Source organism: Heterocephalus glaber, unplaced genomic scaffold (genome assembly GCF_053883595.1).
Source record: "Heterocephalus glaber isolate CG9 unplaced genomic scaffold, H.glaber_assembly_v1.0 deba00000594, whole genome shotgun sequence".
In the NCBI taxonomy this organism is placed as follows: domain Eukaryota; kingdom Metazoa; phylum Chordata; class Mammalia; order Rodentia; family Bathyergidae; genus Heterocephalus; species Heterocephalus glaber.
The window spans coordinates 16,878,505-16,903,995 of record NW_028258151.1 but is presented as its reverse complement, the minus strand read 5'-3'; the positions used below and the strand labels follow the sequence as shown (position 1 = coordinate 16,903,995).

At 53.6% G+C, this 25,491-nt stretch overlaps 2 protein-coding genes across 9 annotated transcripts; both read right to left on the bottom strand.

Moving 5' to 3' along the window:
- Positions 1 to 16: 16 nt before the first annotated feature.
- On the bottom strand, positions 17 to 8,236 carry Ssh3 (slingshot protein phosphatase 3). 7 transcript variants are annotated; one of them, XM_004852251.4, is made up of 14 exons: positions 8,034 to 8,236; positions 7,488 to 7,525; positions 6,766 to 6,994; positions 5,221 to 5,339; positions 5,070 to 5,141; positions 4,799 to 4,864; positions 4,501 to 4,689; positions 4,306 to 4,399; positions 3,941 to 4,069; positions 3,793 to 3,839; positions 2,934 to 3,080; positions 2,512 to 2,712; positions 2,135 to 2,408; positions 17 to 958 (listed from the first exon to the last, which is right to left on the bottom strand). In XM_004852251.4, the coding sequence occupies exons 1-14, from the start codon at positions 8,097 to 8,099 to the stop codon at positions 686 to 688; spliced, it is 1,944 nt and encodes a 647-aa protein (XP_004852308.2). In that variant the 5' UTR covers positions 8,100 to 8,236; the 3' UTR covers positions 17 to 685. The 7 variants fall into 7 exon arrangements, with proteins under 7 accessions (XP_004852308.2, XP_004852307.2, XP_087061157.1 ...); XM_004852250.4 differs by having other exon boundaries at positions 7,488 to 7,528; positions 8,034 to 8,233; XM_004852252.4 differs by lacking the exon at positions 17 to 958 and adding an exon at positions 1,650 to 1,848 and having other exon boundaries at positions 7,488 to 7,528; positions 8,034 to 8,234.
- A 1,164-nt stretch (positions 8,237 to 9,400) lies between these two features.
- Ankrd13d (ankyrin repeat domain 13D) lies at positions 9,401 to 23,105 on the bottom strand. 2 transcript variants are annotated; one of them, XM_013075055.3, is made up of 15 exons: positions 22,808 to 23,105; positions 22,162 to 22,297; positions 21,923 to 22,047; positions 21,229 to 21,274; positions 21,006 to 21,149; positions 20,600 to 20,792; positions 12,622 to 12,688; positions 12,172 to 12,253; positions 11,922 to 11,983; positions 11,700 to 11,818; positions 10,692 to 10,849; positions 10,485 to 10,601; positions 10,235 to 10,398; positions 10,064 to 10,155; positions 9,401 to 9,761 (listed from the first exon to the last, which is right to left on the bottom strand). In XM_013075055.3, exons 1-15 carry the CDS (start codon positions 22,895 to 22,897, stop codon positions 9,548 to 9,550), a joined length of 1,809 nt encoding a protein of 602 aa, XP_012930509.1. In that variant the 5' UTR covers positions 22,898 to 23,105; the 3' UTR covers positions 9,401 to 9,547. The 2 variants fall into 2 exon arrangements, with proteins under 2 accessions (XP_012930509.1, XP_004852311.1); XM_004852254.4 differs by having other exon boundaries at positions 11,700 to 11,830; positions 22,808 to 23,103.
- Between the last annotated feature and the right edge of the window lie 2,386 nt (positions 23,106 to 25,491).

Below are 25,491 nucleotides of genomic sequence, written 5' to 3'. Positions count from 1 at the left end.
TCAAATGGAAAATAACTTACTATGAAAATGTCTTTTATTTCTCAGTATAAAGCCAGATACTATAAGAACATGAAAAACTGCCTGGCCAGAGGCCATGAAAGACAAGAAGACTTTAGCCTGGTGCCTTGTGACCTAGTGAGGGCCATGGGAGGACTGGGGGCAGCACAGAGACTCAGGGCAGTCCTCAGGTGTGTGAGGGAGGTGACCTGTCAGTGCTCTCGGAGCCTCCATCTCTGGGGACTGAGGGTCCTGTCTGCCTTTGGGGGCTTCGATCCCCAGCTGAGCTGTCTCCAGGAGTGAAATGGGGGGAAGTGGGAGGATGGGCTGGAAGGGGCTGGAGTTGAAGGGAGGCATAAGCCAAAAAAACTGCCCTGAAAAGCTCCATTTTTGATTCTGTGGCTGCAAGTGAGTGTTTTAGGGCAAGTTGGGAGTAAAACTAGGGTGCTCCCGCCCGCAAAGGCATCTTCAGTAGCTCTACCCACATCCCCAGTGCAGAGAAAGTCTTAAGCCCTTGACAGGACGTGGGTCTGAGACTTAAGGCTGTAGGAGGGGAGACAGGGGCCTGGGGACCACTGGGAAGGAGCTGAGAGGAGTGTGTGCAGGCCCACAGGCGTGAGGGGTGCTTGCTCCAGGAGCTGTGGATCACTCGCTTTAGTGTCTCGGGGAACGTGGGTATGTGGAGGGCTCAGGCCCCGCCCTCCTCTCCACCATCATCCACACTGGTCTGCCTCACCATCTTTCGGAACCTGGCTGTGGAAGACATGCCAGCCTCCCCCTGCTCCTGGAAGGCCTGAGTCTGGTTGGCCACCAGGGCAGCGGTCTGGAGGGCAACCACAGACTGGCGGGACTTCAGGGCAGGCCAAGCCCCTTTGTGGACCCTTGGGCCTCCCTTGGCCCTTGGGAGCTGAGGGAAGGGCTGTGGAGGCTCCTCATCTGAAGACTCATGGGAAGAGAAAACCTGGGTAGGTGAGGAGGTAAGGAAGAAAAGCCATGGGGAAATCAGAGCCAGGAAAAGGGTAGGGGTAGAGTGGTCTGTTGAATGAATACAGAAAGACTGAACTGTTTTCAGACCACATTTCCTGAGGAGAGAAGACAGCACCCAGCTGTACCACCCCTGCTCCCTGACCTCACCAGCCTGCAGCTTCCTTCTGGCCCTTGGAAGCCCTCCTCAGACCTCCTCCACTTGCCACCAGCCCTCATTGGCCCTCTTCTCCTCCTTTTACCCTCTGCCTTTGTACAGTTAGCCCAGTGAGCACCAATGGAACTCTAGGTGCCAAGCCCTGAACTGGGCTGTGTGGACATGTGTGTCTGGGTGCCCAGTGAGGACATGTGCCCATGCTACCACCCACCCCAGTGGGCATCAACACTCTATGCTTCCCTATGGGTCCATACCCAGCACCTCCTCCAGGAAGCCTTTCCTAAATGTTCCCCACTTGACAGACTCTCCTCCTTTCAAGACAGCCATTCAGCCTCCAGTCACGTGTAGGGCCTGGCTTCCTCAGACAAGGGCCAGCTTCCTGTCTTAGCCTGTAGCTTGAAGCGCTCAGCCCAGTGTGCTCACTCAACTCAATACTTGGGCAGTATGCATGCTAAGGACCCTTATACCCCATCCTTTGCCGTGTGGCTCCCCAGATTTGGGAGGCCTTCAATGATCATCTTCCCCACCCACCTAGGGTAGGAGGTGCCTCCATCCCAGGGAGCCCAGCCCCATAGAAAATGAGTCCCTTTGTCAAGCTGGAACCTGCCTGTGACCCAGGCTGGAGCTGCTTTGCCCCTGCTCCCTGATTGCAGCTCCTCAGATATTGGGTTCAGTGCTCTCGCCTGCCCTCACTGGTCTCCTTGGCCACTCTGAGGGGTGAAAGGGAGATGCCCAGCATGTGATTCCCATCCTCACGGTGCTCACAGGGCAAGCTGGGGTTGCCTGGTCCCCAGAGGTATTAAGGTGACATTATGGAGGAGGCAAGGACCAGGACCCCAGGGGTCTTGAGCTCCAGGAGACCCTGAGGGGGGCCTCCTTGGACCCAGGTAGCCTCTGCTTGAGGCCTAAAGTCAAGCACCAGTGCTGATCATCCCCATCTTCTCTCCTCCCCACGGCCCTGCCACTGCATATGGAGCTCCCGCAGCCCAACCTCACCTCTGGCAGGTCACCAGCCTCTGAAGTGCTGTCCAGCTCGGAGGTGGGCTCCAGGAGACTGATGGATCGCATGATCCCTCGGAGGTTGATTCGGGGCCGCAGCCCAGGCTCTTCTTTTGGGGCTGCCTGGCTCTCCTCCAAGCCCAGAACTTTCACCACCCCACTGCCCCCTGGTTCTGGTGGTAGTGGTGGGAGTGGTGTAGAGACTTCAAGGGCTAAGGGCTCCTCTGGGGAGCTCCCACCCACTTTCTGCTCCCAGACATGGCTCTGCCGGCTGTGAGGAGGTGGCCCAGAGTCAGCTTTTAGGGATGTAGCAACTATACCCATTATACACATCAACACCCTACTCTACCCACCTCCCATTTCTCCCACCATACCTGGCAGTCAGGATGCCCTGGTAAGTCTGCAGCTGGCGCAGGAAGCCGGGGTTGGGGCGGACAATGGGCCGGAGCTCCTGCACATGGAGCAGAGCCTGCTCCAGGCTCCAGCCATACTGCTTCATGGCATAGGCCAGCACTGTGGCAGCCGAACGGCTGACGCCCATCTTGCAGTGAACGAGCACCCGGGTCCCCTGGGCTCTGTCAAGGCAGGACATAGTCAGCCCCAATCCTCCCCACATTGTGAGAAGCCAGCAGCATGGGGGAGGGTCAGAGAGGGGAAGGAAGTGAGGACACTGAAGCTGGAGGAGGGAATGGGGGACTCAGTGAAGATTGGGCAGGATGAAGGCATGCTCCTACATGAAGCTCCGACCCAGCTTCTGAGACCTAGGCTGGGCAGTAGGAGCCAGCGGGAGCCTGACCTTGCAGCCTCAATGAAGCGGTGCGTCTCCTTCCAGTGGGGCAGCAGCTGCGCTGACTCCTCATCCCAGAGGCGCACATTGTAGTAGATGAAGCGGTCAGGGAAGAAGTTGTCAATCTCCCGGGCCATATTCAAAATGTGGCTGACCCTGTACCAGAGGGCACCCAAGGCTTGGATGATGTGGGCAGGGGCACTAGGTGCAGTGGACACTAGACCCACAGACCGTGGACATTTCTGTCTAGTCCTTGCTTCTGAGTTAGGTGGCAGCAGCACTTACCATGGGGAGGAGAACTGATCCAGCTGTCAGATAACTGTGACCTTTAGCACATCATTTTACCTTGTTGGGCTTGAGTTTCCCACTTAGCCCAGGTAGATGAGGTCACCTGCAACACTAACCTTTCCATGACTCTGGCAACTTAGCTGGAGAATAGCTTTTGAGCTAAACTGAGTTTGGGTGGCTCTGCAGCAGCAGGTGGTAGGGCTACAGCAGGTCTCCCAGAAACCCATGGACAGAGGACAGCCCTGAAAGCAGCCAGCCAGGTCTCCAGGGAGAAGAAATCCCTTTCCTGAGACATGGCCAGGTGGCCATAGCAGCACATACTTCTGCCCCTCATCTGGGCATGGTTGAGGCCCTGGCTTCTATACTTGTTTACGGTGTCGGGAGAGAGGCCCAGGGGCTCGCCAGTGGGAAGTAAGCTTCTGTCCTGATGAGGCCTGAGAGCCCACATAAAAGCAAAAGCCCCAGGGGTGCAGCTGGTGCTGAGAGTGGTTGGGGGTTCTGAAGCTGGCAGGCAACCTCTTGGGGGAGGCCAACGGAAGGGGAGAGAGGGTGGTATTCATGTGGGCCCTGGAACCGCCACCTGTTTCTCTGCAGTTCCTCCAGGTTGGCTGCATTCCACTCGGAGCCCTGTGGGGGTGGGGGGAGAGAAGCGCCAGGCTCCCTTGCCTCCAGGTGCCTCTTACCAGCAGCCACAGGGATCTGGGCCCTACCCCTACAGCCGGGCTCACCAGATAGAGGTGGGGGAAGATCCGGGAGGCCCGGTCTTGCTGGGCCATGAGCAGCAGCATCTGGTTGTCAATGAAGTCACGGTACTGCTCAAGAGGGCATCCCAGGCGCAGCTCCAGGGCCTGACGGATCTGCAGGCAGGGCCCAGGGAAGAAGAAGTTCCTAGTCCCTCTCCCTCTGGGGCCTCCGACAGCAATACCCTGTCCCATCTAGACAGCGTTGAGGCCAGTTCTGAGCAGAGGCCTGGCTACCAGGGAGTGGCTCAGGACTGGAGGAAAGCAAGGCAGGAAGAGCTCCAGGGAGAGGGCAAGCCCACAGCCTTGGCCTGGGAGTTCCCAGGTCCTGGACCTCTGCCCACCCTGCCCACCTCTTTGGAAGTGATGCTCTCCAGGTCACTGGCATCCAGCACCTCCCACAGCTCAGCCCGGATCGCCTGCTCCATCTGCTCTTGCTCTGAGGGCCTGGGACCAGAGCCCCTCAGTCAAGAGCCCCCTTCCTCTCTGCCAGGAGAGCCCCTGCCTCTACCTCCCTCCACCACAATCCTCCCCCCCAACACACTGACCGGCCAGGCTCTGCACCAGCGGGTCGCAGGGACTCCAGGTCAGCCATGGCCATCCACTCATTGAGGCAGTTCTGGTCAGAGTTCAGTCTCTCCAGGTAGTGGGCAGCCCAGGCAAAGGCACTGCCACCAGGCACAAGGCCGCCACCTAGAGCTGCCTCACATGCCTGGTGCAGTACCTGGAGAGTGGCCCTGGGACAGGAGAGACTGGTCACACTGTCCTCTTTGCTGCCCTCACTCAGGTACTGCAGCCATCTCTCAAGAAGGAGGCTGGCCGGAGGCTGGGGCCTGCAATGCTTACCACATGGTCTGGATGGAGATGGGCTTGAAGATTCGGCTCTGCCCTCCAGATGTCACATTGAAGCCCCTGTAGGAGATGGGTGCTGTGGAACCAAAACTAAGCTCTTGGACAGACAGAGAATCTGCCCTTTTGTCAGATGTGGGGAGGCTGAGGCCCAGACAGGATAGGTGACTTGCCCAGGATCACACAGCAAATCTGAGATAGAACTGAGAGTAGGCCCCAGTTCCCCAGCTCCAGTTTTGCTGTTCCCCAGTGCCTGGCCCCATCTTACCCATCTCCATCTAGGTACACTTGGGTGTCACTCCAGAGGGGCAAGACCAGGCCCAGGGTGCAGCTGGGAGAGCTGGGAGGGGAGAGAGAGAGAGCTGTTGTTCCTTGTACCTCACTTCCTTGCCCCTCTCCCCTGCTCTCCCTGTTCCTACCTGCTGTCAGGAAAATCTACCCCCAGGAGCACTGTCTCCTCCTGGTTCAGACATTCATGTGTGGAAACCACCAGCAGGTAGCGGAGCCTTGGGGGTCGGGCTGCCTCCAGCTGGGCTGCCTGGGAAGATGGAAGGAGCCCAGACTCACAGTGAGAACCTTGCTTCTTCTCTACCCTACCTGGACATACCTCAGGGCAGAACAGCCCCACCCGCCACTGCCACCCCCCAATTCCCAGATACAGGACTAGTGGCTACAATCCAGTGGTTCCTAATATTTGGATTTCATGGTCCAATTATTATTATTATTATTATTATTATTATTATTATTATTATTATTATTATTTTGTAGTAGGGAATTGAATCCAAGTCCTTTACCCTGAGCTATATCCCCAGTCTTTTTAAAATTGTTTTTATTTTGGGCCAGGGATATAGCTCAGTGGTTCTGCCACCTGCCTCTCAAGCACAAGGTCCCGAGTTTGATCCCCGGTACCAAAAAAAAAAATTGTTTTTATTTTGAGACAGTGTCTTGTTAAATTGCCCAGGCTGAGCTTGAACTTTTGACCCTCCTTCCTCAACCTTCCAGAGTACAAAGATTAAAGACTTTTTTTTTTTTGGTACCAGGGATCGAATTCAGGACCTTGCACTTTCGCAGCAGGCAGCAGAACCACTGAGCTAAATCCCCAGTGATTAAAGACTCTATTTTTGTTTTTTTTTTTTTGGAACCGGGGATCGAACTCAAGTCCTTGTGTTGTGCTTGCGCAGCAGGCGGCGAAACCACTGAGCTAGATCCCTGGCCCGATTAAAGACTCTTAAAGGGAGAATGTATGGAAGAATAGGGGGGCTGGGACTGGCAGAGTGGCTCAATTTTTGGTTTTGCCATGGAAAGAGGTTTTTAAAGACCCTATCACTTGCTGTTACCATCCTTTCATTCAAGAAATGCTTATCACAGCTAGGGTGTAGCTCAGGGGTAGGGTGCTTTCGTAGCATATATGAGGCTCTGGGATCCATTCCCAGCACTGACTGCTAAATGAGTAAATATTAAAGTTATCAAAGAAGTATTAAGGACCTAATTTCACAGTAAAGTTCAGCTTTGGGAAACACAGCTTTGGGAGAGTGCATCTTTGTCACATCTTGCTGTGGACAGCAGGTGTGTCCAGAGGCTTTTGGGAGCTGCCCCTCAGGCTCCCAGAGGCCACCTCTCTGTAGCTGCTGCTTGGCACCTCTAGCACACCGGCCACTGACAGGTGCCTTCTGGACACCTTGCCAATATCTCCCCTGGCTGAACAGTGACTCTCTGTGTGACTCCCACATCATGGACTTAACTTGGCCCTATTTGGCTAAACAGGACAAACCTCCCTGTCCTTTCACAGCTCCCCAGAGCCTGTGGACATGACCTCCCTTGTTAAGATGTCTCTAGCTAAAACAGCAGGGTCATGGGATTTGGGTAACTTCTCTGCTACACGGGGTGCCCCGTGGCCTCACACGATTGCTGCCCAGACACACGGCTCCCACCCCTTCTTCTGATGGGTTCTGGGTGACCCTCACCAAGTGGATGTCATCCTGTGGCCTCAGCAATTCCACCATGAGGTGCAGGTGCTGCCTCTGCTCTTGTTTCTTGGGACTCTGGGGCCCTTGCCCATCCGGCTGGTCCCCCCGGGGCTGTTCCTCGCTGGGGGGTTCCTCCACTGGCTCAGAGCTGGCCTCAGGTGTGTCACCACTGTCCCCTCCATCCTGCAGTCCCAGGACAGCCCCACGGAGCACTGCAAAACTCTGCCTGCCAGGGCCATGGGGAATTGTTATAGCCCAGGTTCTAAAACTTTAGGGAGTGTCTGAATCCCATGAGGGGTTGTTAATGTGGATCATTGGCCCCTTCCCCAGACAGTTCATAGGGCTGGAGTGGGGGTGGATAACCCAGCCCCTGGTGATGGCCACCACACCTGGAGAACCAGCCTTGGGCTCTCAAACCCCTCTCCCTCTAGCTGGCTTGCCTAGACTTCCCACCAGCCCACGTGGAGGCCTGAGCCAATGTCCTGGGTAGTGAATGGGTAAAGGAGCACCAGCTGACCAGGGGAAGGTGGAAGCCAGGGCAGCCCTGTGGGTTCTGCCACATGCCAGTAGGGCCCACTAGCCCAGCCCACCCAAATCAGGCCCCACCTATGGATTGGAGTTTGGGCCCTTTGGGAAGCCCTCTGTTCCCAACACCTGGATGAGAGTGGCCAGTCCTGGGGGCTGGATGGAGGCATCTAAGTCCAGAGAAAGGTGCTAACCTGCGCTGGAGCTGGCTTCTGCGCCTGGCTGCCGGGTCCTGCTGAGGAAGCAGCCCCCAGGGGGCAGTGAGGAGGGAGATCTTGCCTCCTCCCATCCCCTTCTCACAGGGCTCCACGTGGGGGGGAGGGGCGGCTGGGGGCAATGCCCTCCTTGTGGGGGGAAGGGGAATGGGCATGAAAAAGTATTGGACGCCAATTCTTTTCTCTTCCCAGCCCCCTCCCTACCAGGAGGGACTGGGGAACCCAGCCCCAGCCCAGCCCAAGCCCAGGTGTGGAGGGATGGGTGGGCTGGGGATGCCAAAGGAGGACGTGGGAAGGCTGAGAGAGGATCTGGGCCTCCGCAGATGGGGCTGGCGCTCAAGACTCCAGATCTCGCCCTGGTCGAGTTCCTAAGAGTCCCAAACCGCCTCCCTCAACCCCCTCGAGTCTGAGCATCGAGGTCCCCCTCTGCCCACACTAAGCGTGAGTGGAAGCTGCCCTGGGCAGACGCGCTCCCCCAAGCCCAGCTGGCAGCTAACTACATGCATGAGACTAAGCCGGACTCACCGCGGGCCCCACAGGCGTGGAGTGGCCGCTGGCCGGGGGCGAGCGGCTCACTGTGACCAGGGCCATGGAGTCAGGCCGAGGGCGCCTGGGCGGGTACTGTACACAGCCCTCTCCCACAGCCCCACGGACAATCCCTGCCCGCAAAACCAGGAAGCAGAGCGCAGCCACCAGGGCCTGGCACCTCCTCGGAGGTGGCCCTTAAAGGGCCAGTCTCCTGGCCAGCCCTGCCTGCGGAACCCGCACGCAGTGGCCGGGACCGCGGCCCCTCCCCTCGTGGCGCGGCCCGGCCCGCCCCGCCCCGCCCTGCCCCATCCCCGCCCCATCCCCCATCCCCCATCCCGCCCCATCGACGCTGGGGGAGGGGCACAGGTGCGTATTCCCATCCCCGTACTCCTCTAGTTCGCCTCTCCTCCCAGGAAGTGCCCCAGCCCTCCCTGCTCCGCCCGGTTAGATCACCTGAGCCCAAGCCGTTTTGGGTCCCTCAACAGAGATAGGTCCTAGGGATGGGGGAAGGGTCGCAGGTCTTAGAATCAGGCACAGTGGATCTTAAATCAGGAATCCTCACCCCAAACTTATTTATCTTTGCTGCTGGCTTTCATGTTAGCAACTCTGCAAGAATCTTTGGGAGACAGCAAACTTCAGGGCAAATAGGGTGGGGTGTAGAAATAATCCAGGAAGCCAGGCATGGTGGCACGGGCCTCTAGTCCCAGCACTCTTGGAGGCTGAGGCAGGAGGATCTCAAGCAGGAGGCCAGCCCGGGTAATTTAGAGAGTTCCTGTCTCAAAATAAAAAATGGGAAAAGGGAGGGGGGGTGGGGATGTAGCTATGTGAAGGTTCTGGGTTAAATCCCCAATACCGAAGTGGGGGAGGGGGGAGCCCAGGAAGCTCACAGAGAAGTCTCAGGTCCACCCCAGAGGCTGGCAGGGGAGGGCTGAGCCAGTTCCCCACTGCTGCAGAGGAAGTGACTTGCCCGAAGTCACACTGTTAGAACATATAGGAGTCAGGGCAGGAACCTGAGCTTGGGGGGGCTTCCCAGTGAGCTGTGACGAGGGTCTGCAGGCCCAGCCTTATCCTCTCAAAAGGAGTGTGGGCCAGATTTCTGGAAGGGTGGCAGGAGGAATGTGGGTCTCCAGTAGGTGGGCAGGGCTCAGAGGAGAGCACCTGATGTTGTCTCCTTCCATAGTTTCAACAAACAGCCCCGGGCATGAGGGTTGTCTCCTCACTTCACAGTCCAAGAAATACAGGTTCAGAGAAGCTAAAGGGGCATGGTCAGGATTCAGAGCCAGCTCTGAGGTCACTGCCATGGTGTCTCCCTCAAAGCCCTCACCCAGGAGCCCCCAGCTCTAGCCCATTGAGTTGAGCAAGCATGCTGCTAAGAGTCTCTTTATTTCCATTTTAGTGCCACTGCCAGTCACCTTTGGGCTCCAGGCCCCAAGCTCAGCAGCAGTTTATAAATAAATAAATTACAAAAGCGAATGGAGGGAGTGGCCCTGACCCTCCCAGGGCCAGGTGGCTCAGTGCTCCGTGAGGGACAGCTGCAGAATCCGCTGTAGGTCCTCCTCCTCCTGCTGCCCCCTCCGATCCCGCTCCTCCTGCTCCTGAGAGGACAACTCAAGTGCCAGGCGAAGCTGCTCCTCAAAGCTTGAGGGGGCCAGAGAGGGGGGTGTCCTCTCAGGGGACCCAGGGCCCCTGGACTCTGTGGACAGCCGCAGGCTTTCCTGGAGGGCACTGTGGGCAGGGGTGAGAGGGGAGAGCAGACCAAAGTGTGAAGGCTAGGGGAGGAGAAGAAGGGTTGGGTGCCTAACTTTGGGGGACAAGGACAGAGTGACAGAGAAGGACAAACAGGACCCATCTCCTTGTCCCCTATGCCACCTTTGGTGGCAGGCAGTACCACAGCTGGATGGTGTCTTTGGAGATGATGTGGGGTCCTAGGACCAGCACCACTGAGCTACCCACCAGCCAGGGGAGCACTGGGGGTGCAAACCCAGTGGGGCTGAGGCAGGGACCTGGTGGGTCCTACAGGGCCTCACCGCTCCAGCTGAAGCTGCTCCTCATACACAGTGGCTTGGGGAGGAGGGTGGGCGCCAGGCCGAGAGTTAGTCAGGGCTTCCCAGATGGTCACCTGCAGTAGCCAGAGTGCAAAGCTGTCACCTTGGCCCTGTGGCTACAGAGGCCAGGACCCACCCCTGCCCCAGCCCCACCTGCTCTGCCTCCGTGCCCGCCTCAAGCAGGCTCTGCTGGATGGCAAACTGCAGCAGGTCATCATCCTCGTCTCGAAGGGGCTCACTGCGCTCAGCGCCCAGCACGCTGTACCCCTCAGGGATCTCAAACACAGTGGGGTCCACCTCGCAAGGGAAGGGGCTCCCTGGGGAGGCAACAGAGGGACCAAGCTCAGCCCCAGGCCTCAGCCCCAGACAACTGCACGGCCTCCCTCTATCCCTCAGGGGGTACCTGGAGTGGCGAGGGCAGAGCTGGGGGCTGGCACCCACACCGAGCTCAGGGGCTCATCACAGCCACACAGGTTGCTGAAGGTGATGCGGGCATTGAGTACGTGGAAAAGGGGGATCTCTGTGGAGACAGGCAGGCCTGAGTCACCTGACCCCTGCAGGCCCTCTTCCCTGGGGCACCCCATCCCACAGCCCCTGGTGGCCCTCTCACCAATCTTGACGGGGAAGCCAGGGGGGAGGCGCAGGGTGATGAAGTCACGAAGCTTGGCAAAGTGAGCATTGCTGATGGCCATTAGGTCAATGATGGGTGTCACCTGGTCACCCAGGGAGAGCGGGTGCTCCTCACTCAGCCACAGTGTTGCCTTGAATCTGCCCAGCCAATCACAGGATGTGGCTTAGGAACCCTCTGGTGGCCTTACCATTGAGGCCCATCACCTCTGGTCACTTGCCTGGGGTACCCTCCTCCCTGCTCAACTGCCCTTGCCTGCCTCCCCCAGTAACTTGTGTCCTGGCCCTGTGGCTGGAGCTGCCCCAGACCCTGGGTCCACACTGGTGCTCATAACGGTTTTGTGTCTGCTTGTCTGGTCTGAGTGAGGACAGTGGGGGCCAGGCAGTAGGCCATTTTCTGCACCTCATCCACAGCCTTGTCCTCCTCTGCACAGAGGTGGCCACCGCTGCACACTCTGCTGTACAGTACAGCTCTGGGGCCAGGACTGCAGAGGCCTGAATCCCAGCCTGGCTGAGAGGATCCACTCGAGGCAGCATGGAGAGTGCTGGGCCTGCTGTTGAGACTTCTGATCACAGGTCCTTGAGAGGTGGGTGGGCAAGTGTGACTTCATTTCATTGAAGAGGAAATCATATTCCAGGTAGGGAAAATATTTCCTCTGGCCACAGAGGCCAGGGCAACAGAACTCTAAGCCCTTCCCATTCTGGCATGCCTTGCCCCCAGCACATGCTCACTAGAAAACTATACAGGATGGTACCACCCATTCATTCACTGGTTCATCAAAGAACTGTGACTGACTCTCTGGGTCACGGTGCATGCTGGGCACTCAGGACCATGGATAACACACACGGGTCCTGCCCTCTGAAGCAGAGGGCAGAGAGAAGACTGCTGGATGAGCAGGTCCCTCACAGTGACAGGAGTCTGAAAAGGCTCAGGGGAGATGGATGGGGTCCCTGTCCCTAGGGAAGTCCCCAGTCAGCCCTCAGACCTCACCTCTGTACTTTGCTGGACACCTCGATGGGGCGGCCAATGTTTCTTGACTCCAGGCTGAAGCTGGGGTTGAAGTATTCATCGGGGGAAATGGCTGTGGGGTTGGTGGGGCTGGCTGCCTGCTGCACAGGAGCCTGGGTGGGCCCCAGGACCACACTTAGCCTCAGGATGGACGGATGGCACCCTGCCCACCCGCTGGCCCGGTGCTCCCCAGCCCCGGCTCACCCCACTGTGGGAGGAGTGCTGCTGGGCCATCCCCAGGAAGGACTGGAATGCAGTCTTCCCCCCTGAGGAGAAGGGAGGGGCTGTGAGGGGACTGTGGGCCACTGCCCAGCCTTACCCCCACCTGGGAGCCTCCAGATGGGTGAGAGAGGGCCAAAGAGGATAAGGAGGCCTCCCAGCTTGTCCAGGGCTACTCTGGCTCTGATCCCAGACCATGTATCACTGGGCAGCAGGCAGGCGCACCTGGGTTTACCTTTGCTCCTCGACTTGTCCTGATCAGAGAGGTGCTCTGTGCGTGTGCGTGTCACCAGCTCCACATTGGTGGCACTGTATACCTGGGGAGCAGGAGGGACGCGGAGAGCTGGGTGTTAAGAGTCTGTTCCCCACACTCAGCCTCACAAGCACAGGACCCAAGTCCTTCTGTCTCCAGAGACAGGTGAGATCACTCCCCACAGTGGAGGAGATGGCAGGGTCTGAACCCCAGGAGTCACCTAATGAGCAGATGCAGCCCAGGGGCCAAGAAGCAAATGCTCCTCTTTGATGGGGGGGGGGTGTCAGCAGACTGTGCCCTCAGGCCCCAGTGAGTTCCCTTGTGTGCACAGGGTTACTCCACCTCTCCCTCCACACTGGGAGTGAGTGTGGAAAAGGACCTTAACTCCTGGGCCCCATCTGCTACCCCAGCCCCCACCACTGCCTCTCCTGCCTTGGCCTCGTAGCCGCTGACAGTCTCCATCTTCTCAGAGCGCCATCCCCAGATACCGCATTTGTTCCTGCGACAGACCAAACAGCAGCTGGTGAGGACATGCACTGTCCACACCCTCGCCAAAGCCCCCTCTATGAGCCAGCCCTGGCTGCCCACCTCTCAGGGTCCCTTCCCACTGGGGAACGCAGAGGGGCCTTGGGGATGGGGCCATCTGAACAAGGACTGGGGCCTAGATGATACTGAGGAGTCATCACAAACTTTATTGGATGTGATAATGGTGTCTGGGCTGAATTAAAAAAATCTTTCTCTGTCAGAGTCATGCGCAGAAACATTTACTGTTGACAGGATGTGACATCTGGGATGTGCTTTAAAATACTCGGCGGGGGGACAGAAAGAGGGGAAGGATAGATTCAGTAAGACTAAAATGTTGATAAATGTTGAAGTTGAGTGATGCTGTGTAAGTACAGTATTAGTTTTTCTTTCATGTATGTTTGAATTTTTTAATTTTAATTTTTTGTAGTGCTTGGGATGGAATCAGGGGCCTTGCGTGTGCTAGGCAAGTGTCCTACCATTGAGTAACATCTCTAGCTCATTTGAAATTTTCTTTTTTTTTCTGGTACCGGGGATCGAACTGGGGACCTTGTGCTTCCAAGGCAGGAGGCAGCACCACTGAGCTAAATCCCCAGCTCCCATTTGAAATTTTCTGTAACAAAAAGTTAAAAGTATGTCTGATTCAAAATAATAGCTGAAGACTTCAATACCCCATGTTTACTACTGAATAGACAGTCTTTTTTTTTTTTTTTTTTTTTGTACCAGGGATTGAACTCGGGTCCTTGCGTTTGCGCAGCAGGCGGTGAAACCACTGAGCTAAATCCCCAGCCCGCTACTGAATAGAATATCCAAACAAAAGATCAAAGAAACAGAAGAAATGAACGACAGCATAAACTAGACTTTGCAAATATTCTGAGAACACACCACCCAGCAACAAAATAAAACAATACTTCTCAAGTGCACATGGGACATTTTTTGGGATAGACCATATGCTAGGCCATAAAAGAAACCTCAGGAAAATTCAAAGGACAGAAGGCTCACAAAGTATGTTTTCCAACCACAATGGAAAGAAATTAGAAAAATAAAATTTTAGGAACTCACAAATGTGAGGAAAGTAAACAACATATTCCTAAATAACCAGTGGTTCAATGAATAAATCAAAAAGGAAATCAGAAAATACTTTGATGAATAGAAATGAAAACGCAACATATCAAAACAGGGCACAGGGGCCGGGGATTTAGCTCAGTGGTTTCGCCACCTGCTGTGCAAGCACAAGGACCTAAGTTCCATCCCCGGTACACGACACCCCCCCCCCCAAATAGGGCACAGCTAAGGCCATGCTGAGAGGGAAATCTAGAGTTGTAAATTTTCATATTAAGAAAGAAGAGGCGGGGGCGGGGGCGGGGCGGGGAGTTAGCTCAGTGGTTCCACTGCCTGCCTCGCAAGCTCAAGGACCCAAGTTCGATCCCCCGTACCAAAAAAACCCCCAAACAAACAAAAGAAAGAAGAAGGGCCAGGGATGTATGTAGCTCAGCGGCACCGTCCCTACCTGGCAAGCGCAAGGTCCTAAATTCCAGCCCTGGTACCAAAAAAAAAAAATTTTTTTAAAAAGGTGTGGGCCGGGGAATTAGCTCAGTGGCGCCATGCCTGCCTCGCAAGTGCAATGTCCTGAGTTTCATCCCCGGTACTGGGGGAAAAAAACCCAAAACTTAAAAGAAAGAAGAGTTGAGCATTGTGGTGCCCACCTATGTAGTCCTAGCTACTGAGGAGGTGAAAGTGGGAGTCTGAAACCAGCCTGGGCAACATAGCGAGACCTGGTTTCAAAAGAAGAAAGAATGAAAGAGAGAAAGACAAAGGAAAAAAAAGAAAGAGAATAAAGAAGAGAAAGGGAAGGAAGCAAAAAAAAAAAAAAGAGAGAGAAGCCAGGTGTGGTGGCACTCAGGAGGCTGAGGCAGAAGAACTGTGGTGAACTGAAGCCAGCCTGGATTACATAGCGAGCCCTTGTCTCAACAAACCAAAGAGAGGCTGGGGATGTAGTTCAGTGGAACCTTGCCTGCCTGGCAAGTGCAAGGTCCTGAGTTCAATTCCTGGTACCAGGAAAAAAAAAAAAAAGACAAAAAAGCCAGGCATGGTGGTGCATGTCTGTGATCCCAGCACTCTGGGAGACTAAAGCAGGAGGATCCTAAAGTTCAAGCCCAACTTGGGCAACTTAAGACTTAGTGAGACTCTGTCTCAAAATAAAAAATAAAAAAGGTCTGGTGATATGGCTCAGTGTGAAGGCCCTTCATTCAATACCCAGAACCCAGTATCGCACAAAATTCTCAAACCAATAACCTAACCTTCTACATTAAGACACTGGAAACAGACAGTAAATTCATAGCAATTAGAAAGGAAAAAATAGGGCCAGGGATTTAGTTCAGTGGTTCTACCGCCTGCCTTGCAAGGGCAAGGCCTCAAGTTTGATCCTCGGTACTAAAAAAAAAAAAAAAAAAAAAAATGAAAAAATAAGCCAAGCATGGTAGCACATGCCTTATCCCAGTAACTGGTTTTTTTTTTTTTTTTTTTTGGTACTGGGGATTGAACTTGGGTCTTTGTGCTTGTGCAGCAGGTGGCGAAACCACTGAGCTAAATCCCCGGTCCCTATCCCAGTAACTGGGAGGATCCAGGTGGAAGATTGCAAATTTAAGCCCATCCTGGGAAGCTTAATGAGACCCTGTGTTAAAATTTTAAAAACAAACAAAAAATTTTTTTAGATCTTTTTTTTTTTTTGGTACAGGGGATTGAACTTGGGTCCTTGGACTTGCAAGGCAGGCGGTGGCACCACTGAGCTAAATCCCTGGCCCCCAAATTTTTTTTTAAAGGGGAAGTAGAGGGCTGGGTATTTAGCTCAGTGGTTCTGCTGCCTGCCTTGCAAGTGCAAGGTCCCGAGTTCAATCCCTGGTACCAAAAAGAAAAAAAAAGAATTAAAGGGGAAATAGGTCAGAGTTTACACTCTGGGTTCAATCTTTTTTTTTTTTTGAAAACCACCCATTATTTATTTACTAACCAATTACAAATTATTTGAGCCCATCCAGCTGTTTCAGAAACAGTTGCTTAATTGAATGCAATTTTTTTTTTCTTAAATTCTTTTATTGGTACATTTTAGGTATTCAACACGTTCACATTTATCATTGGGTGCTTATGGGTTCAATCTTCAGTACTGGAAAAGGAAAGAAAAAAGAAAGAATAAGTGGGATATGGTGGCGCATGCCTGTAATCTCAGCACTTGGGAGGCTGAGGCAGGAGGAGCGCTGAGAATTCAAGGCCAGGCTGAACTACATACCAAGACCCTGTCTCAAAAAACCAAAATCAATCAAACAAAGCTAAATATCGAGAAAGAGCTAGTTGAGCATGATGGCACATGCCTGTAATCCCAGCTCTCGGAAGGCTGAGATAGGAGGATCTTAAGTTTGAGGCCCCCCTGGGGTACACAGTGAGTTCAAGGCCAGCATAGGCTACATAGTGAGACCCTGCCTAAAAAAAAAATAAAGATGAAGAGGCAACATTTCCTAACTCATCCTATGAGGGATGACCCATATATCAAAGCCAGATAAAGACACTACAAGAAAACTACAGGGGTGCAGCTCAGTGATAGAGCACTTGCACAGCATGCACAAGGCCCTGGGTTTGATCTGAGCACTAAAGAAAGACATAAGAAAAGAAGGAAGAAAGAGAAGAAGGGAGGGAGAGAAGGAAGGAGGGAGGAAGGAAGGAAGGAAGGAAAGAAAGAAGGAAGGGACAGATTGATTCATAATAGCATCAGAAAAGAAAAGAAAAGGAAAGAAAGAAAAAAAAGAAACACTAAAGCCAGGCATGGTGGTGCATGCTTGTAATTCCAGTAATCTGGAAGGCTGAAGCAGGAAGATTGCAAATCCAAACTCATTTAGAGACTTAGTGAGAGCCTGTCTCAAAAAATAAAAAAGGGGGCCTGGGGATTTAGCTCAGTGGTTTCGCCACCTGCTGTGCAAGCACAAGGACCCAAGTTTGATCCCTGGTACCAAAAAACACACCACACACACACAGAAAAATAAAAATAAAAAGGGGATGTAACTCAGCACAAGGGCCCTGGGTTCAATCCTCAGTGCCATTAAAAAAAAAAAGAGAGAGAGAGAGGACTAGCCAGATGTGGTGGTGCACACCTATAATCCCAGCACTTAGGAGACTGAGGTAGGAGGATTGCTGGAGTTCGAGGCCAGCCTGAACTACATATCGAGACCTTGTCTCAAAAATAAAACAAGACAGGCCAGGGATTTAGCTCAGTGGTTCCGCCACTTGCCTCGCAAGCGCAAGGACCCAAGTTGGATCCCTGGTACCAAAATAAAATAAAATAAAATAAAACAAAACAAAACAAAGGACTAAATTTAACAAAAGAAGCAGAAAACTTGAACTCTGCAAACCACAAAACATTGCTAAAAGAAATTAAAGAATATCAAAATAAATAGAAAAGCATCCCATATTCATGGATTAGAAGACTTAACATCATTAACATGGTAACATTCCTCCACCTGATTTACACATGCAATGCAATTCCTACCAGAGTCTCATCTGACTTCTTCATAGAAACTGACAAGCTGAATCTAGAATCTATATACAGTGCTACGGTTCCAGAATATCCAAAATAATCCTGAAGAAGAAAAGTAGGAAGATTCATGCTTTCCAGTGTCAAAACACTGACAACAGTGATTAATGGCCAGACATGGTGGCAAATGCCTGTAATCCTAGCACTCAGGAGGCTGAGGCAGGAGGATCACTACAAGTTTGAAGCCAGCCTGGGCTACACAATGAGTTCAAGGCTTAGTGAGACCAGCTCAAATCTCCCCCACAAAAAAAACAAAGAAAAGAAAAATAGAAAAAGAATTAACTTGGGCCGGGGATTTAGCTCAGTGGTTTCACTGCCTGCTGCACAAGCGTAAGGACCCGGGTTCAATCCCCAGTACAAAAAAAAAAAAAAGAATTAACTCAAAATGGCTCAAAGACCTAAATGTGAGAGCTAAAACTTTTAGAAGAAAATGGGAAGAAATCTCCATGACCCTAGGTTTGGCAAAATATTAGAAATAATGAGCAACAAGCAGGGCATGGCTGTGCATGCCTGTAATCCTTCTACTCTGGGAGGTTGACGAAGGCGGATTGAAAGTTCAAGCCCAACCTGGGCAACTCAGCAAAACCATGTCTTAAAATTAAAAAGAAAGGGCTGGGAATTTAGCTCAGTGTGAAGATTCCCAGGTTCAATCTCCAGTACCACAAAGCTAAATAAATAAGAGCAACTAAATAAAAATCAACTGTCCATTAGCATCAAAATTAAAAACTTTGTGCCTTCAAAGGACACCATCATGGGCCAGGGATTTAGCTCAGTGGTTTCACTGCCTGCTGTGCAAGCGCAAGGACCCAAGTTCAATCCCCGGTACCAAAATTAATTAATTAATTAATTAATTAACTAAAATAAAAACAAAAGACACCATCAGGAAAGTGAAAAGACAGCCCACAGGAAATATTTGCAAATCATGTATCTGATAAGGGACTTACACCTAGAATATACAGAAAACTTTTTTTTTTTCCTTTTTTAATGGTACTCTGTGGATCGAACCTAGGGCTTTCTCACTGAGCTATATCCCTAGCCCTTTTAATTTTTTATTTTGAGACAGGGTGTCACTAAGTTGCCCAGGATGGGGTCAAACTTGTGATTCTCCTGCCTCAGCCTTCCAGAGTGCTGGAATTATAGGTTTGTACACCACACCTCGCTACATAGAGAACTTTTACAATTCAATAGGAAAAGGATAAGCCAGGTCCGGGGATTCAGCTCAGTGGCACTGCACCTGCCTTGCAAGTTCAAGGTCCTGAGTTCAATCTCTGGTACCACAAAAAAAAAAAAAAGAAAAAGAAAAGGATAAGTCAATTAAAAAACTTGGGTAAAAGTTATGAACAGACATTTCTCCAAAGAAGATACACAAATCACCAATAAACATATGAAAAGACACTCAATGTTGTAAGTCATTAGGGAAATGCAAATCAAAACCACAAGATGCACTTCCCATCTTCTGGGATGGCAATAATCCAAAAATGGAAGCATGAACAACGAGCTGGCCACCGTGGTGCACACCTTTAATCCCAGCATTTGGGAGCCCAAGGCAGGAGGAATGCCACAAGTTCAGGGTAAGCCTGGGCTACACAGTGAATTCAAAGCAACTTGAATTACATACCAAGACCCTGTCTCAAAAACCAAAAGAAAAAAAGAATGAACAATAATAAATGGTGAGAAGGTGGAGAAACTGGAACCCTTGTACACTGCTGGTAAGAATGTAAAATGGCACACCTCCTCTGGTAAACAGTCCAGCAGTTCCTCAAACAATTAAATATTCAGTTACCATATAACAGAGCAATTCTACTCCAATGTAATGAAAACAAATGTGCACACAAAACTTGTAAGCAAATGTTTATAGCAGCCTTATTCATAGTGGCCAAATACTGTAATAGAAACAACCTAGATGTCTTGTCAATGGACCAATGAATAAACAAATGTGGTATATTCATACAGTCAATTTGGCTATAAAAAAGGAATGAAGTAATTACATGTGACAAGTTGGATGAAACTTGAAAACATTATACTAAGTGAAAAAAACCAAGACATGAAAGGCCACATACTTTAAAATTTCCTTCATATGAAAGTCCAAAATAGAGATGTATACAGAGACAGAGAGTAGATTAGTAGATGCTTTGGGCCAGGGCAGAGGATGGGGACAAGTGATAATTTAAGTTTCTTTTTGAAAGCTGGGCCTGGCTAGACTTGGTGGTGCATGCCTGTAATTCCAGCACTTGGGAGGCTGAAGTAGGAGGATTGCCATGAGTTTGAGGCCAGCCTGGGCTACATAGTGAATTCAAGGCTGGCCTGAGCTACAGGGAGAGACCTTGTCTCAAAAAACAACAAATAAACAAAAAACCCACTGAATTGTGTACACTTTAAATGGGTAAACTATATGGTATATGAAATTTATCTCAATAAAGCTCTTTATTTTTGGTCCTGAGAATTGAACTCAGGGCCTTGCGCTTGCCAGGCAGGCACGGTGCCATTGAATAAAGCTACTTTTATTTTATTTTTTTATTTTTTTGGTACCGGGGATCGAACTTGGGTCCTTGTGCTTGCGAGGCAGGCAGCGGAACCACTGAGCTAAATCCCCGGCCAATAAAACTACTTTTAAAAAACTGTTGCCTTCCGCTGGAACAAGAAGCATATGTTATCAGAAAAATAACACTTTTGGTTCCTTGGTTACCTATAAAGGACTCTGCCCCAAACATGGCTGTTGTTAATGAGAAGCCAGAACTGCCCTGAATCACAGCCTACGTGGTTGTTTTTATGGAAAATGTGTGAGGTCAGAAGTCAAGAAATGGGATAGCCAGGCACAGTGGTGGTGGCACATGCCTGTGATCTGAGCTACCCAGGAGTCTGAGGCAGGAAGATTGCAAGTTAGGGACTAGCCTAGGCAACTAGGACCTGGCCTCAGCAGAAAGGGTGGGAGAGTTCTGGGGCCATAGCTCAGTGATAGGGTACTTGCGTAACATGTGTGCAGCCCTGGGATCCATTCCCAGCACTGAAAAAAAAAAAAAAGGAAAAAGAGAGAAATGCAGGACATCCTGAACTTGCCCCCACCCTGGGGAGGCAGTGGCCAGCATCCACAAGCGTGCAGGGGCTCTGAGATCACCATAGGGGCCAAGTGTGACAGGACACTGGGCTGCCAGGGATTCGCCCTCCTCCACAGTCTGACCAGCCTCTGGTGGGGGACTCAGCTTCCCAGAAGCCTTGGGTGGGAACCTCAAGGGCAGCCCTCCCCTTATTAATGGTGGCTCTTGCTAACTCTCTCTTATCCCACCCATGCTGTGCTAGGCCCCAGCTAACCTCTCAAAAGCCACATTGCGAGTATCCAGGTGGGTGGAGACGATAGGGGAGGTGAGGCGGCTCGCCACATGTTCCTCGCTGGGCCGCATGGCGGCCAGCAGAGCTTCAGGCTCGTGTAGAGCAAGCCCTAGTGTCTCCGTGTGCACCACCTGCCGGTCATGGTCCACTTCCATCACCAGGGCTCCTGCCTCTGCTGTGGCAGGCATGTAGGGAGGAGGGACATGTCAGTGCTGGGCTCCCTTCTACCACTTGGGGCTCAGTGGTCCAGCCACAGCCCCTGCATCCCCCTCCATCCCCCATGTCAGTTTCCACCTCCAGAAGTTACAAAGAAAGGACAGCAGCATCCTCAAAAGCCACTGAGAATCAAGGTACCAGCATGTCCCCTGGCACGTGTCCCAGAGCTCACCCTGGCCCTTGAAGATAAAGCTCCTGCGGCCTCGCTGCCAGGTCATGTGCTCAAAGCCCAGGAGACTGGTGTCCACTCGTAGGCTCTCGCCCCGCTTCCACACACGGTACACGTCGCTTGGGCACATCTTGGACACGAGGGGCACTGGGGGAAGCACTGAGGTCACCAGGGGTCTTCCCAAAGGCCCCACTCCATGTCCCTGGGAGCCAGGTGATCCACTCACCCCAGCTGGTGAACTCCCACTTCATCTCCACGTAGAAATCCGGGGCCTGAGAGAGACCAGAGCTACCTATAAGGGCCTGGCCTGGTGCTGGGGGCCCGCAGACCTGAGGGGTCCTTGACGCACTGCCATGGCCCAGCTATGGTCTCAATACAACCAAACCCTGCCCAGGGAGGCTGGGCCAAGTGGAGCCCTGAAATAGTCTACACATAAGAAAGCCACAAGCATCTGAAGACATGGGCCAGTCAACTGGGCAAAGACACTAGGTCTCTGAGGCCTCATCTGTAAAGGGAACACAATAGGCCCTCCAAGGCTGCCCCTGGGAAGGGCATGAGATAGTGTGCTCTGCCCGCAGGGTCCATCTATATGCCTGAGAAAAGATGGACAAATCACAGAACCACACATTCCAGGGGCCCAGCTGTTTCCACTGCCTCCTTCCAGGAAACCTCTAGGGGGCCCAAAGCCTAAAGCTCTGCAGAGATTTCTGGCACTTGGGACCCCTCCATGCTGGCGAAGGCTTTCTTTCTAAAGGGCCCAGTCTCACCCATATGTCCCTGTCTGGGGTCAAGACACTGGGGGACAAACTGCTGCATGGACTGGGTGCCCTTTCAAGACCCAGACCTGTGTGGGGGACAAGGACAGTCCCAGCCATGGTACCCACCCCCCTTTACTGGCCACATCCTGTGCCTGACTGTACCTGGCGGAGTTTGTTGAGCAGTTCTGGAATGCCAGCCAGCCTCTGTGTGGCCCTCTGGAAGTCCCGGTACTGGAGCACTAGCTGCACCATCTCAGGGTCTCCAGTGCTGACTGCCTCCTGCAGGACTGGGGGCACCAGCTGCTGAAGGAAGCCTTCCCAATGTCCTGGGCCCTGGCAACTCACTCCTACCCACCAACCCTGCTCCCAGTCTAAGAGCAGCCCCTCTGCCCTCTGTGTACCTGCCCAGCCCTGGCGGCTCTCTTTGCCCACGTTGGCATTGTGCCGAAGAAGGACTCTCACAGACTCCAGGTTTCCTAGGGACACGGCCAGCTCCAGGGGAGTCCGCCCTCGGGGGTCCTCCTGTTCAAGGTCGTGCTGAGGGAGATGGACACTCAGCACAGGGGAAGAGAGCAGAGGCCAAGGCAGAGTGTAGAGGTGGGATGGGCTGGAGTCACGATGGGAAATAAGGACAGCAGTCAGGCCAGGGAGATGGCAGAGGGTGGCCCATATGTCCAGGGAAGGGAGGGGGCAGATGGGAAGAGCTTGCCCACTTCTCCTGCCCCCTGCCACTGGCAGAGATGGCCTCCTGGTGGCGGGGATTGGTCAGACAGAGACCCAAGTGAGGAACGTCATGAATTTTGGCCATGGGTTTTGTTTGGGCCTGTACTCAGCCTGGCTCGGGGTGACGCGGGTGAATTCGAGGGCTTGATGCAGTGTGAGGTGGGCAGAGCTCAGGGCAAGGCCCAGCGCTGGGAGACTCGGCCAGAGGCTCAAGCGCGAGGGCAGGTGATCTGGACTTCTGATCGGGCTGGGAGCTGGGAGCTGGGATGCAGCTGCGGATGGAGATCGTGGTCCCGGGCAGGGTGCCAGCGGATGGGGCCTCACCTGGCGACTGTGCAGCGCGGCCTCCAGTTCGCGGTGCCGGTTCGCCCAGACTAGCCGGTGCAGCGGGAAGGTGGGGCCCTGGCCAGCCATGCTGGGCCTCAGCGCCGCATCCCGGGAGGGCGGGCGGGTGCGGTGGGGGCGGCCCAGCCCCTCTTTGCTTCGAGCCTGGCACGGACTCCTTGCCTCTGCTCCAAGCCGCTCCCAAGCTGAGCCCACCACAGCCTCACGTACCCGCAGCACCAGCTGTGGTAGTGGCGGTGGCTGCGGCGGCGCGGACTGCCAGGAGGGCGGTGCGGGGACCCTGGGGGGCGGGGCTTCGCTAGGACGGGGCGGGGCATCAGGCCGCAAGCCCCTTCCCCTCCCTCAGCCATAGCAACTGCAGTCCCCGCGCGTTGGGGATGGGCAGAGGGTGCTGTCCAGGCGCCAGGGCAACCACGTGCGCTCCGGAAAAGCCGGGACAGGGTCCCTGCCTGGGCTTTAGCCCGGCAAGGGTCTTCAGGGGGCGTTTCGGAGGGCGGGGCCTAGCTGCGGCTCAGTTCGAGGCCTGCAGGGGGCGCCCCAAGCCCTGCCTGGACCCCTCCAAGCAGGTCCAGAAAGGGAGGGGAGGCCCAGGGGCAGGGTGGCTCCGCGGGGGCTGGGGACTGGGCCCCTGAGACGTGTGCGCGCGTGGGCGTGCGCGGACGGTCGCGGTTTTAGCCAGTGAGATGTAGATCCTTAGTAGATCCTGGCCCACGCCCATCTTCCTACCCCTGGTCCTGTGGGCTCCGATTGTGCCTATGTACGCAGGTGAGGTGAGAGGTCCTAGACCTATCACGGTCGGGCAGAGTCCTGAGCTCTCTGAAGAATGAGTGAGTACCCAACAGCTTGGCCCTAAATGCTATCCAGCTGAGCGTGACGACCCTTCCCCAAGGACATGGGCCAGTGTCTACAGGCCACCACCCCATGAGCTGGGACAGCCCAACAATGCGGGAGGACGGTCAGCAGGACACTGGAATCGGGAATGGCAGTACTGGGGAGTGGGGGGCCTAAGCCCAGCCAGCGCCAGCTTTGCTAGTGGGTTGTCTGTGGTGAACTCTGCCGCTGCACAGGTCTTTTATGCAGAGCCTGCACTCTGCTGTCAGTGTCAGGACAGGAAGGAGTTTCGAAACAGGGCCGTCACCTCTACCCACACCGGAACTAGAGTGCTGGCCTCAATCTGCTTAGTTCTGGCCCTTTGCTCAAAGAGGCCCAGCCTAGGTGCCTTATCCTGGTTTGTTGGGTGGTAAGGCTGAAGCTAGGCTTGCTAAGTTTGAGCCTCTGGTCTCGGTTTCCTTGTTTGTAAATAGACTAGATACTATGATGGAGAAAGAACCCTCTAGCTCGAGGGTCCCCTACTGCTCTAGGACATGGACCAAGTTTCTGAGCTAGGAGACTTTTACCTTCCCCCATTGTAGTCAGGTGGTTCCTGGGCCATCTGGGATCACTGCCACCCACCCTGTGGTGTTATCAGGTCATCTGTAATGTCTGCAGTAGTTCAAAGGCTTCTGAATATCCAGAGCTCTACAGTCAGCCTCTGCTGGCTGCCACTGCTCAGACCTCTACCTTTTTCAGAGAGGCCATCTCTTCCTCACACCCTCTTCAGACTCAAATCTAGCAGGCCCAGCCTCTCTGGATTTCTGCACTTGTTCCCTACCAGTCCCTACTTCCATGAATAGCACCCTTCCTCTTCCAGGGCCCTTCTGTGCCACTCTGATCAGAAAATCTGGCTTCTCCCTGGCTGAGAGTCTATCTGTCCCCATGGTCATTCTGATGCCATCCCCCAAATATCTCTTGGCCCAAGTGTCCCATCAAAGTGACAAAAGTCAAAGGCAGCCACACATTCACTCTTCCTCTTGGGCCAGCTCTGCTCTGAGCTACCATACTCCAGACGGTACCATGGGCCTTCCTGCATTCCCTTCTGGACTCTCACCTGTCATCCTCAAGCCTGGCCCATTCCTATTAGGCCATGTTCTTCTACCTGGCCTTTGGTCTCTCCGGCTGCCACCGCTGTCATGAGGATGTCTTCCCTGGACAGAAGTAGTAGTTTGAGTCTGACTCCTGACCTCCTGTACACAGTGACCAGGCACTTGTTGAGAGCCAGGGTCCTGACTCCAGCCCCACTCGGCCTTCAAGGACTCCCCAGAGCCAAGCAAAGTTCTGACTGTCAGTTTTCATCTTCACTTTGGAGTCACCGAATACTTCTGGGCTCTGTACTAGGTTAAGCCTGGCATTTCAGGGGCCCCCAGCCCTACCTCCTTCCATCATGCCCACCCTCCCCACACTGCAGGCCCAGCTCAAAGGCTGTTTTCTAGACCTGCCAGTGACTGTCCCAGCAGTCTTCCTCTCTGCCTGTCATGTGCTCTGGCCTCATGGTATGGATAGTAGCTCACATTTGCCCCATCACTTCAGGAGTCAAGAGGTGGAATGTGGGGGAAAGGGGGCTGGCTCTGGGGAGATGAGAAGACTGATGATGAGTCTGGACAGTGACACCAGAAGGGAGGTCAAAGTCAGAGAGGGCCAAAGGCCCAGAAGCCACAGTGTGACCTAGAGAGCAGAGGTCCCCAGTGTAACTGGGCACTGGGATGGGAGGGAGATCAGCACCAGGCCTGATGTGCAAAGGAAGTTCAGTAAGGCTGACACAGCCCTGGTCAGTCCAAATGTGATCC